The 13,619-nt window shown below is 44.5% G+C and overlaps 1 protein-coding gene across 1 annotated transcript in view; it reads left to right on the forward strand.

Moving 5' to 3' along the window:
• The first annotated feature begins 2,957 nt into the window (after positions 1 to 2,957).
• LOC139279789 (paladin-like) overlaps positions 2,958 to 13,619 on the forward strand; it is a 192,402-nt gene continuing 181,740 nt past the window's right edge. The window contains exons 1-4 of the mRNA XM_070899046.1: positions 2,958 to 3,004; positions 5,171 to 5,350; positions 6,683 to 6,785; positions 12,387 to 12,566. Of these exons, the coding sequence (XP_070755147.1) occupies positions 5,184 to 5,350; positions 6,683 to 6,785; positions 12,387 to 12,566 (450 nt within the window). The 5' untranslated portion in view covers positions 2,958 to 3,004; positions 5,171 to 5,183. The remainder of the gene's footprint in view (positions 3,005 to 5,170; positions 5,351 to 6,682; positions 6,786 to 12,386; positions 12,567 to 13,619) is intronic.

Here is a 13,619-nt window from a genome sequence, read left to right on the forward strand (position 1 = left end):
ACATTGTAGAGTTCACTCCACCACAGGTGACCGAACACCGGAACCAAGTGGAGGAGAGCCCAGTCACTGCGGGCAGTCCGGACAGGCCTGAGGCACCGCAAACAGCAGACACTCAGACAAGTGACCAACAACCGGAGCCCCAACTCAGGCGCTCTACAAGGGAGCGTAAACTAACGGAGAGATTTAACCTGTGATCCCAATAAGACTTTTGGGGGGGGAGGTGATGTCATGTATTCTACTGTCATTGTAATCCATGTATAAACTGACTTAAGTTGTACACCGTGAGAACACTGACCACTAGGTGGTGAACTTGTGGGAGACACTCCTAACCTGAACTTCCAGGTAAAAAAGGGGAAGCTCCACCCATCTTCTCCACTTCAGTGCTGGCTAATAAAGGACTGGTCACAGAGTGACCTTCTCTCAAGTATGGGCCTCGTGTGCATTTATACTGTACAGTAAGGACATATTAGTAACCACTCTCCTCACTTTCTTAGAGAAAATGTTAAATTGTTGACCCCTCATCACTGGCAACCGAACCAGATGAAATAATCATTCCCTATTCACTCTATCAAAACCGTTCATAATTTTAAAACCTCAATTAAATTTCCCCTTAGCCTTCTCTGTTCCAGTGCAAATAGTCCTGGCATCTCAAGTTTTGTTATATACCTATAGTTTTAGGCAGTAAACCTATATCCTGCATTGTATGGCATAATGCATCGATACACCACAGCATTGAATCTTTATCCTGCATTGTATGGTATAATGCATTGATACTTTACAACAGTGAATCTTTATCCTGCACTGTATCGTATAATGCATCGATATACACATTCGTGAATCTATATCCTGCACTATACATTAATATACCACAGTAGTCAATCTATATCCTGCACTGTACATTAATATACCACAGTCGTGAACCTATATTCTGCACTGCATGGTGTAATACATTGACACACAATCACATTGTAGCATCTTGTTTGATACATCGATGATTCTGGTTGCAAATGCCAAACAAAAAATTTCATGTAGAAATATTTTGTAGTGTCATATATATTAGAACCTAAATAAAATAGAGATAGAGCCATCATAATCTGGTCCAGCCAAAGTATTGTGCTGTTTTTCTTACTATTAGGTTGTGTAAAATGTCTGTTTTGCAACGTGCAAAATTTAAATGAACTTTCAAAGAGTTTTGACACCCGATCAGATATTTTGTGAGTGCAGCAGAAATCTTTCATTCTAAGCACTGTTGCTATGATGCAACTTGTAATCGACATGTTTGAGGAAAATGCTGACTTATTGATGCAAGTTGAGGCTTGTTAGTTTCTTATTTTTCAGAGGATTGAGTTGCTGAACTGTGTCTCTGAGGCTTTGCTGCAAATTATTTCTCTGATTGGATACCCTCGTGATATATTTGTAATGGTGGAATAAACCACTCCTCTTGTATCTGCAACTAGTTACAGGAATAGGATTGGTGTTTTATTTTGCTTTGCTGAGATGGTACATCTTTTAATTGGGGGAGGGTAATGAACGTCAAGAATATACAATGGGTAAAAGCTGACAATCCATTCACTCTGGTGTTCGGCTCGTTCGTGTCTCAGTGCGTATCTGTCTGCTGTAAACTGGTAAGTTGTAAGCCTGCCACAGCTGGTAAGTGATGTCTTTTTGGGTACAAGGTGCCTCCAAGCTGACAAGCCTGGCAAAGGGGGCTCAGGACCAAGTAGACCCTCTGAGGCAGATTTGGTCATCTGATAGCTGAGGCCGGCAGGTCTGCAGGGCTCCAAGGATACCAAGGCTAATGATTGACCAGCCAGTCTGGCTCATTAATGGAACCTGCAGGAGTACACCTGCCACTAGGGGTGAGGTGGGAAAGAAAGCAAAGAAAGATTTGGATTTATATAGCACCTTTCACGACCACCGGACGTCTCAAAGTACTTTACAGCCAATGAGGTACTTTTGGAGTGTAGTCACTGTTGTAATGTGGGAAACGCAGCAGCCAATTTGCACACAAGCAAACTCCCACAAACAGCAACGTGATAATGACCAGATAATCTGTTTTTTTTGTTATGTTGATTGTGGAATAAATATTAGCCAGGACACCGGGGATAACTCCCCTGCTCTTCTTCGAAATAGTGCCACGGGATCTTTTACATCCATCTGAGAGAGCAGACGGGGCCTCAGTTTAACATCTCATCCGAATGGGAGGGCAAGATTCTTCCCGCTCAGCTCCAAATAAGCCTGCCAGGCGCTGCCCCAATGGGTACCGTGGCCATAGCTGGACGAACAGTGGGGAGTAGCTTTGGTAAACTCCGTAGTGCTATCTGGAACCCTATGCACATTGGCGACCCCTGAGCCTTGGCTTTGCCAACTTGTACCTATGCTTTGTGGGCTCGGGTATGTGGGATGTATCTCTAAGGAAAGAGAGTGTGCACTTGGTATCAGCCAAACGGAACGCCTACACCCGGGTGTAGATTTCTCAATCAGTTGAACTAGAGACTCTTAAACATGGTAATAGGCTTCCATGTGTGACAGTCCAGTAAAAATGACAACTTGTGCAGCGGAGTAATTAATTTCTTTAACAGATTGTAAAGCTGCAATTTAAGTGGTGTATATCTCCTTTATAATTATATGAGAAATCTAGGACATATACACAGCTTTATGTAGTGTATAATGTGATGGTAGCAAAACACAATTTTTATTGTTATGCTATAATATTATATTACAACATTTCCACAAGCTGTAATATAGAGGAAAAATAGATTGGAACAGAATATATACTTCACATGCAATCTAGAAATAAAAAAATAATTACAAAGTGTTTATTAAAACAATGATCTTATCATACAGAGACCTGAGCAGAAAACCTAGGCTGACACTGCAGTGCAGTGTTGAGTGAGTGCTACACTGTCGGAGGTGCTGTCTTTTGGATGAGACGTTAAACCGAGGCCTCGTTCTACTCTCTCAGGTGGACACAAAACCGACACTTACCCTGAGCTTCAAGGCAGTACGTTTATAATTTATTGGAACAAAGTTCTCTGGTTATGGAGATGAGCATTTGCTTGTCCTTTACATACTCCGTGTGCCTTTAACTCTACTCTTCTACCCTTCTTTTGCCACCAGCTTTACCTCCTGTGCTTCAAGCTCTCATTGCTTGTGTTTCTAGCTCTATCCCTTGTGCCTCTAGTTCCAGTTCTTTTGCCTCTAGCTTTCGGCCTCATGTTTCTAGCTATAGTCCATGTGCCTCTAGCTCGCCCCGAGTGTCTCTAGCTCCATATCTTGTGTTTCTAGCTCCAACCTTTGTGCTTGTGCCAATAGCTTTAGCCACATGCTTTTAGCTGTATATATCTTGTGCCTATAGCTCTCGTCCTTGTGTCGTTTCAAACGTTAACTCTGTTTCCCACTCCACAGATGCTGGCTGATCTGTTGAGTATTTCCAGCATTTTTTGTTTTTACTGCCATTCTTCTTGGTGTGAACCTAGACAGCACGTGTCAGCAATCTATTTTACCATGAAGGGCACTACAGCCGAGCCCAATCCTTTCCTAAGCTGAAGGCTACCCACATGCACCCCCCAAGGAGTCACCGGACACAATCAGAGGCACAAGTCCTCGCTGAAGTATCCTCTCCCTCGACCAAGGACTTTGAGCTCAAAAGGCACGAAGGGTATTAAGACAGCTGTCCCAGCTGAGATCAGATATGTCAGCAGAGACCAAAGAACGAATCCTGGGATTTTCTGGTCTGTAAGCCTTCCATTCGGGAAATGGCATCATTTGACTGTTTGAGGGCAGTAACATAGTAACATTAGGAACAGGAGTAGGCCATTCAGCCCCTCGGGTCTGCCCCGCCGTTCAATTAGATCATGACTGAGCTGCACCTCAATTCCATTTTCCCACCATTGTTCCATATCCTTTGATAACCTTACCGAACAGAAATCTATTGATCTCAGTCTTGAAAGTTCCAAAATCCCAGCATCCATAACCTTTTGGGGAATGGAATTCCAGGTTTCTACAAGTGTTTGTGAAAAATGGCTTCCTGATTTTGCTCCTAAATGGCCTAGTTCTAATTTTAAAATTAAGTCCCCTTGCTCTTGATTCTCGCACCGGAAGAAATAGTTTCCCTGTATCTATCCCTCAATCTCTGATCTTCAACTCTTTCTCACGGGAATATAAGCCAAGTTTATGCAACCTGTCTTCATAATTTAACCCAATAACCCGATCTACACCCCCCCCACCCGCCAAGACCAATATACTTTCTTGAGGTGCCGTGTCCAAAACTGAAAGCAGTGCTCCAGATGGGGTCTGACCATGGCTCTATATAACTTCCTCCCCTTATATTACAGCTCCCTTGAGATTAGAAGGGAGAATGATTTCAGATTGGAACAGCGTTTGCAATTCACTATACGTTTAGCGAAGGATAGCTTTTAAGTTAATTGGGGTCAGGGCTTTTTTGCAGTTCTACCTAAACAATTCAGCGAAGTGGCTCTGGTGTGATCCCTAGGTGGCGAAATGGAAGGAGCAGAATGAATGAACTCATTGGCAGTTCCGCGACCAGAATTCACTAAAAATGAGCTATTTTGTTGGCAGCAAGTAGAGCGGGGTTAACCCTTAGACTGCCAGCAGGTCGAGGGAAATAAATTTAAGGGCCAATTTTGTTTAGCAAATTAACACTCCAGGCACGGACCATTAGTCTAGTTCAAGATGGATGTCACCAGGTCAACTTTTAAATCATGTTCTTGCATCAAAGAAAATAAGAAAATGACAGAAGCTGATGATCAAAGAGGTCCCAAGGTCCCCCACTCCATTTCCAGAGGGAGCAAATTCATCAACTGTCCTGGAAGGGTTAATTTAAAATCATATTTTTATGACAGTTGTGGTAAAATAAAAATGATTGCTAGCAGGCTGTTCAGTACTGAATTTGTCCCATGTGTGAAAGGACCTACAGAACTTGCTGATGTGTCACTCAGAGATTCCTTCCCTTACATTGTGACAAATCCTACATTAAATACTTAACCATAAAATATTCTCTATTAAAAGCCAAGCGTATGTTCATTTGCCTTAACTAACACTTTGGATTGAATTTAGAGATACCTGACCACTTATCTAGTAGAGAGGCTGAATGTTATTGTTTAATCGCAGGACTAAAAGTGGCCATTTTTTGGATTTCTTTGTTTAGTTACTAATTGACTATGGGCACTACTGCCAGTACGAACCAGCAAGCTGCATCAGCAGTCCAAGCACGATTTGACAGGAATGGCAAACCGTCTGTAGCTGACAATCATTCCGAAGATATCAACACTGCAGCAGGCATGGCAAAATCCATCATCACCAACAAAGTGGCACGTGTTGTGATTACGTGAGTAACAGCAGCCTGGGGTATGACACTGCTGAGTCATTTTTAATTAGGATCTGAATAATTTCCAAGGTGATGAGCACATTATATCAGTCCATAGTCAAGTGAACCCTTTCAGTGTGAAAATGTTCTTCACCATTAATTGGGGAGGGGGAGGGGGAGACAAGGTCTGAGATTTCAGATCCATCTTTTTTCCTCAGAATAATTAGCTAAATTAACACAGTACATAGGAACATATGAAAGAAAGATTTGCATTTATATAATGCCTTTCACGACCGCTGGATGTCTCAAAGCGCTTTACAGCCAATTAAGTTCTTTTTGAAGTGCAGTCACTGTTGTAATGTGGGAAACGCAGCAGCTAATTTGTGCACAGCAAGTTCCCACAAACAGCAATGTGATAACGACCAGATAATTTGTTTTTGTTCTGTTGATTGAGGGATAAATATTCGGCAGGACACTAGGGATAACTCTTCTGCTCTTCTTCGAAATAGTACCATGGGATCTTTTACATCCTCCTGAGAGAGATGACGGGGCCTCGGTTTAACGTCTCATCCGAAAGACAGCACCTCCAACAGTGCAGCACTCCCTTAGCACTGCACTGGAGTGGCAACCTAGATTTCTGTGCTCAAGTCTCTGGAGAGGGACTCGAGCCCACACCTTCTGACTCAGAGGCGAGTGTGCTACCCACTGAGCCGCAGCTGACACTGGACACATAGGAACAGGGGTAGGCCATTTAGACGTGTGAGCCTGTTCCGCCATTGAATTTGAGCATGGCTGATCTGTATCTTAACTCCCTCTACCAGCCTTGGTTCTGTAACCGTTAATAGCCTTGCACAACAAAAATCTATCAATCTCAGTTTTGAAAGTTTCAATTGACCTAGCCTCAACAGCTTTTTGGGGGAGAAATTTCCAGATTTCCTCTACCCTTTGTGTGAAGAAGTGCTTCCTAACATCACCCCTGCAAGGACTAGCTCTAGTTTTAAGGCTATGCTTCCTTGTTTTGGATTCCTCCACGAGAGGAAATGGTTTCTCTCTATCTACCCTATCAAGTCCTTTAATCATCCTAAAGAATGCAATTAGATCACCCCTTAATCGTCTACACTCATATCATTTTTATGTACTGGGCCATTAGTAAGGCCTGGGTACACACCTGACACAGGCCTACCCCTTGGCAGGGAGTGGCTCTAGAAAGTACAGATAATAGAGCTGCAGGCATCCCTGACAGGCTGTCATGGTCGGCTGCTTCTCCTCAATCACAGGCCTAGTGCAACAATTTTCTCCTCGAGTTCCCTAATTTGATCAGCTGAATTCTCATGTCTTCTGCTTGTTTCTAAGGTACAATATGAAGGAAGAGTTTCAAGTTCATGATCACTTTCATAAGGACCATTATGTCATGGGCAGTATGAACAACAGTTCACCTGAGCACTACCTTGTGCAGGTAAGTCATTGGGCCTTTTCTGAACCATGTGTTTGTATAGTTTGAACATTTATTAATGGCTCAAAGAGTAAAGACCCATTCGTAAGGATTACTGTGTTATGCTGCAAGCAGACTGCAAATGTATCAATCTGAGGTATGTCAAAAATAGGCATCATCTAAATAGTACATTTAAAATATGGTCATGCTGGGAAAAGACTGAAAAAATGATTAAGAAAGGGAAGATAGACTATGAAAGTAAACTAGCAATAAATATAAAAACAGATAGCAAGAGTTTCTACAGGTATATAAAAAGAAAAAGAGTGGCTAAAGTAAATGTTGGTCCCTTAGAGGATGAGACCAGGGAATTAGTAATGGGGAACATGGAGGTGGCAGAAACTCTGAACAAATATTTTGTATCAGTCTTTACGGTGGAGGATACTAAAAATATCCCAACAGTGGATAGTCAAGGGGCTATAGGGGGGGAGGAACTTAACACAATCATAATCAGTAAGGAGGTGGTACTCAGTAAGATAATGGGACTAAAGACGAATAAATCCCCTGGACCTGATGGCTTGCATCCCAGGATTTTAAGAGAAGTAGCAGCAGGGATAGTGGATGCATTGGTTGTAATTCACCAAATTTCCCTGGATTCTGGGGAGGTCCCAGCAGATTGGAAAACTGCAAATGTAATGCCCCTATTTAAAAAAGGAGGCAGACAAAAAGAAGGAAACTATAGACCAGTTAGCCTAACATCTGTGGTTGGGAAAATGTTGGAGTCCATTATTAAAGAAGCAGTAGCAGGACATTTGGAAAAGCATAATTCAGTCAGACAGAGTCAGCACGGATTTCTGAAGGGGAAGTCAAATTTGGAATTCTTTGAGGATGTAATGAACAGGGTGGATAAAGGGGAACCAGTGGATGTGGTGTATTTGGACTTCCAGAAGGCATTGGACAAGGTGCCACATAAAAAGTTACTGCACAAGGTAAAAGTTCACGGGGTTGGGCGTAATACATTAGCATGGATAGAGGATTGGCTAACACACAGAAAACAGAGAGTAGGGATAAATGGTTCATTCTCGGGTTGGCAATCAGTAACTAGTGGGGTACCGCAGGGATTAGTGCTGGGACCCCAACTATTTACAATCTATATTAACGACTTGGATAAAGGGACTGAGTGTAACGTAGCCAAGTTTGCTGACGATACAAAGATGGGAGGAAAAGCAATGTGTGAGGAGGACACAACAAACCTGCAAAAGGACATAGACAGGCTAAGTGAGTGGGCAAAGATTTGGCAGATGGAGTATAATGTTGGAAGTGTGAGGTTATGCACTTTGGCAGAAAAAAATTGAAGAGCAAGTTATTAATTAAATGGAGAAAAATTGCAAAGTGCTGCAGTACAGCGGGACCCGGGTGCATGAAACACAACAAGTTAGTATGCAGATACAGCAAGTGATCAGGAAGGCCAATGGAATCTTGGCCTTTATTGTAAAGGGGGTGGAGTATAAAAGCAGAGAAGTCTTGCTACAGTTATACAGGGTATTGGTGAGGCCACACCTGGAGTACTGCGTGCAGTTTTGGTCTCCATATTTAAGAAAGGATATACTTGCTTTGGAGGCAGTTCAGAGAAGTTTCACTAGGTTGATTCCGGTTGACTTATGAGGAAAGGTTGAGTAGGTTGGATCTCTACTCATTCGAATTCAGAAGAATGAGAGCTGATCTTATTGAAACATATAAGGCTATGAGGGGGCTTGACAGGGTGGATGCAGACAGGATGTTTCCACTGATAGGGGAAGACTAGAACTAGGGGGCATAATCTTAGAGTAAGGAGCCGCCCATTCAAAATTGGGATGAGGAGGAATTTCTTCTCTCAGAGGGTTGTAAATCTGTGGAATTCGCTGCCTCAGAGAGCTGTGGAAGCTGGGTCATTGAATAAATTTAAGAGAGAGATAGACAGTTTCTTAACTGATAAGGGAATAAGGGGTTTTGGGGAGCGGATAGGGAAGTGGACCTGAGTCCATGATCGGATCAGCCATGATCGTATTAAATGGCGGAGCAGGCTCGAGGGGCCATATGGCCTACTCCTGCTCCTATTTCTTATGTTATGTTCTTATGTAAAACACCCTGCTCTGTTTGGTGTATAAATAGGTCATCTCCCTCAGCAGCATTAGTAAACAATTATTGCATCCTTAGTGATTTATTATTCATGTCTTCAATTATTTTGTGAACAAAATGATTCATGAAGCTGCACAGTGTTGCTCTAAGCTGACACTAAGCTGGGTGGCAGTGTGAGCTGTGAGGAGGATGCTAAGAGGCTGCAGGGTGATTTGGACAGGTTAGGTGAGTGGGCAAATACATGGCAGATGCAGTATAATGTGGATAAATGTGAGGTTATCCACTTTGGTGACAAAAACACGAAGGCAGAATATTATCTGAATGGCGACTGATTAGGAAATGGGGAGGTGCAACGGGACCTGGGTGTCATAGTACATCAGTCATTGAAAGTTGACATGCGGGTAAAGCAAGTGGTGAAGAAGTCAAATGGGATGTTAGTCTTCATAGCTAGGGGATTTGAGTATAGGAGCAGGGAGGTCTTACTGCAGTTGTACAGGGCCTTAGTGAGGCCTCACCTGGAACATTGTGTTCAGTTTTGGTCTCCTAATCTGAGGAAGGACGTTTTTGCTATTGAGGGAGTGCAGCGAAGGTTCACCAGACTGATTCCCGGGATGACAGAACTGACATATGAGGAGAGACAGGATCAACTGGGCCTGTATTCACTGGAGTTTAGAAGGATGAGAGGGGATCTCATAGAAACATAGAAAATTCTGACGGGACTGGACAGGTTAGATGCAGGAAGAATGTTCCCAATGTTGGGGAAGTCAAGAACCAGGGGACACAGTCTAAGGATAAGGGGCAAGCCATTTAGGACTGAGATGAGGAGAAACTTCTTCACTCAGAGAGTTGTTAACCTGTGGAATTCCCTGCCGCAGAGAGTTGTTGATGCCAGTTCATTGGCTATATTCAAGAGGGAGTTAGATATGGCCCTTACGGCTAAAGGGATCAAGGGGTATGGAGAGAAAGCAGGAAAGGGGTACTGAGGTGAATGATCAGCCATGATCTTATTGAATGGTGGTGCAGGCTTGAAGGGCCGAATGGCCTACTCCTGCACGTATTTTCTATGTTTCTATGTAAACATTTAAGTGCAATCATTTCCATAAAATGACAAATACATTGGAATAAAGAAAAACAACAAGAATATTGTAAAAGTTGTCCAGCATGCTGGAGATTCAGCAGAGCTGGGGGACTCTTTCCTCAGTCAGATGGCATGGTTACATATTTCAAATAAGTTATGGAAAATACTCTGCGCTTGTGCGGGACAAAATCAGCTGGGACATTGCTACTTTATGAAAGTAGTTCGTAGATTTGAGTTTAACCCTAACTGCTTTTTTTTCCTCCCCAATTCCCAACATGTCGATCTTACAAAAGTAACTGTTCCTTTCTTTCCATGCTAATTCTACTAAGAATTAAACCTAAAGGGGCTGAAATTGCTCCTGTCGATAAGGCCGTTAAGCAGCGGCCACGGGACGGCATGGAATGGCTGCCGACTCTCCGTGGTGGAACAGCCATTTAAAAAATTGCACTTCCTCAGGAGCGGAGTGGTGTCCACGACCACTCTGCCCGTTTCCCCGCCGCGGCATGCTCGCACCGACCCCTTACCCGATCCCTTACCGTCTGGCGCGGACCCCCTCGTGAAATTGCCCTCGCAAAATTGCTCCTTACCTGAAATTGCCCCGCCGGATTGGTGCCACTGCCGGCTGGTGGCCCCCACAGCTTTTGCTGTCGGTGCACTCTCCGTGAAATCGGCGTGGTCCCTCGGCCTGCAAGACCATCAGCATTGCCGGGACCAGTGGAGGGCGCAGTGTGCGGTGGCATACCCCACTGCAGGGAGCAGGGTGTGCTGCTGCAGAAGGGCGACGGCTACGAAGCCAGGTCGCTGATTGAAGTGCGGGCAGGCACAGCAGGAGGGGGCGAGGGAGTGGCAAGAGTCCGTAGAGGAAAGTGACCGGGGCCCATGAGAGGCGAGAGTTCGGGGCTCAGAAGAGGCGAGGGCCCAGGGGCAGCACGGGCCAGCCCACACTGCGATATGTGCCTGCCCGCACTTCAATCAGTGATCTGGCTTTGCAGCCGTTGCCCTCCTGCAGCAGCACGCCCTGCTCCCTGCAGTGGTATGCCACCGCACACTGTGCCCTCCAATGGCCACGGCCTGGTCTCCAGTCGTCTTGTTTAATCCTTGCCACTGGACCAAGACCTCGCTCTGTTAAGCCCATGTGCAACTGCCACCACACATTAAAAAAATCCACGCACAGGCATCTTCCACCCTTCAGGATGTAGTTCGGGATTCAGAATTTTAGGTCCTTCATTGAAACACCTGTGAACTCATCCTTTTTGGCGTGGAAGCAAGTCATCCTCGCTTTGAGGGACCGCCTATGATGATGACTCTCTGTGAAATGACGGAGTGGCCGCCCTTAAAGGGGAGGGCACCCTGCCACAGCCGCCACGTTATTTTTTTTGTCGGCCAACTGCCAGGTTGGCACGACAATTATGCCCCCGGGTTCGGCCAGGCCGCCAACAGGCAGTCTGGCACCCCCTCTTGGGTGCCAGGCTGCTGTCCAGGCCGAAACCTTCCCTGGTGGCCCAGTGGACCTATCTAAAATGAATGTAGAGTTTGCAGCGGCTCTCCCCTTTAACTGAAGGGGAGAGACATTGTGATGCGTCAGCACTATGACATCAGCAGCGCACTGCTGATGGCTGACAACTGCGGACACTCAGACCTGCCCCCACCTCAGTCCCGCCCCCACTTCCGCCCCGCTAGTGATGCCCACTCTGCTCCACTCCCATTTCCGCCCCTGATGATCCACATCTGCCCCGCTGGGAAAAAAAACTCTCGGAGCTGAATTTCGCTGGACAGAACATTTCAAAAATGGTAGATATGCCCCGTTTCCAGCAGAAGGCAATTTCTACCCCAAAATGTTAACCTGTTCTTCTGTTTCAGGCTGACTGACCTGTTATGCATTTTTTGTTCTTATTTTAGATTTCCAACATTCATGGCTTTCCTTTTCTTTTTTTAACTCTATCTATGAGGGTGTGGCTTTGTGCTTAATTCCTTTCCCACAGCATCTGCAACACTACAGCTACTGGGTCAGACTCTTATATTAGTGCTTGCTTAATTAGGATTCTGAGAGTTCGGCACTTGTGAGTAGGCTTCTGTGTTTACACAATTAGATCCAACTCTCATACCCGAGCGACAGAATCCTAGAGCCAGTGCTTCACGGGTTACATTCCCAGCTGCAGGAAATCACTGTGTGGGACTTACTGTGGAGAATACCACTATTGGTGCCCAGCAGCTCTTAAAAGTTCCTTTCCCCATTGGGCTCATTAGTATTACTATTGAATGTAGAATTTGCAATTCAGAAGCTGGACCCTATGATTAATTGTTCCTATAATTATAAAGGAGATAAAAATCCTTTCATGACAGGTGCATGAATTTATTAGTGAACTGTTTGCAAAGCTGGCCAATGAATGACATCTGTTGGTGATACACTATTTGACTATATGTCCTTTCAGGGAAAATACTTCATGGTCAATGATCTCAACAACAAAGTTGATGTCCTTCTTACCATGAGTAATTACGGGGCACCAAACTTTCGCCAGACTCGCCTTGGCTATCCAGTGTATGGCATGGGGCAGCCAACAATGAATGGCTTCTGCAAAGTACTGAAAATATTGCAGCAGGAAGGACATCAGGTGAGAAACATGTTCAGTGCTGACCAGTGCTTCTCTTACATGTGTGACTAGCACATTAGTTGGCGCAGCAGTGCTAGACTGAAATGAGCAGAGTCATATGTGTTGAGGATGCCTTTGGCAGTGCCATGGTTATATTGCAGGCTGGCTGTGGGAGATCTTCCGGCACATGGATCAGCTCTGTCAACTGCCTCCTCACATATGTCTCATGAAGCAATGTGTCCACCTGGGTGCTGTCGCTTCATCACTGAGAAACCATAAAGGTAATGTGTGTGTGGAGGTGGAACACGTAGATATGGTTCTTAATGAATACTTTGCATCTGTTTTCACAAAAGAGAGGGGCGATGCAGACATTGCTATCAGGGAGGAGGAGTGTGAAATATTAGATTAAATAAACATAGTGAGAGAGGAAGTATTAAGGGGTTTAGCAGCTTGGAAAGTGGATAAATCCCTTGGTCCTGGATGAAATGTATCCCAGGCTGTTAAGAGAAACAAAAGAGGAAATAGCAGAGGCTCTGACCATCATTTTCCAATGCTCTCTGGCTACAGGTGTGGTGCCAGCGGACTGGAGGACTACTAATGTGGTATCTTTGTTTAAAAAGGGAGAAAGGGATAGACCGAGTAATTACAGGCCAGTCAGCCTAACTTCGGTGATGAGAAAATTATTGGAAAAAAATCTGAGGGACAGGATAAATCTTCATTTAGAAAGACATGGACTAATCAAGGACAGTCAGCATAGATTTGTCAAGGGAAGGTCGTGTCTGACTAACTTGATTTAATTTTTGAGGAGATTACAAGGAGGGTCAATGAGGGTAGTGCATTTGATGTAGTGTATATGGATTTTAGCAAGACTTCTGATAAGGTCCCACATGGTAGACTGATTATGGAAGTAAAAGCCCATGGGATCCAGGGAAAAGTGGTAAGTTGAATCCAAAATTGGCTCAGAGGCAGGAAGCAAAGTGTAATGGTCGATGGGTGTTTTTATGACTGGAAGGCTATTTCCAGTGGGGTTCCGTAGGGCTCAGTTCTGGGTCCCTTGCTTTTTGTGGCATATAT

This window comes from Pristiophorus japonicus, chromosome 1 (assembly GCF_044704955.1).
Source record: "Pristiophorus japonicus isolate sPriJap1 chromosome 1, sPriJap1.hap1, whole genome shotgun sequence".
Classification (NCBI taxonomy): domain Eukaryota; kingdom Metazoa; phylum Chordata; class Chondrichthyes; family Pristiophoridae; genus Pristiophorus; species Pristiophorus japonicus.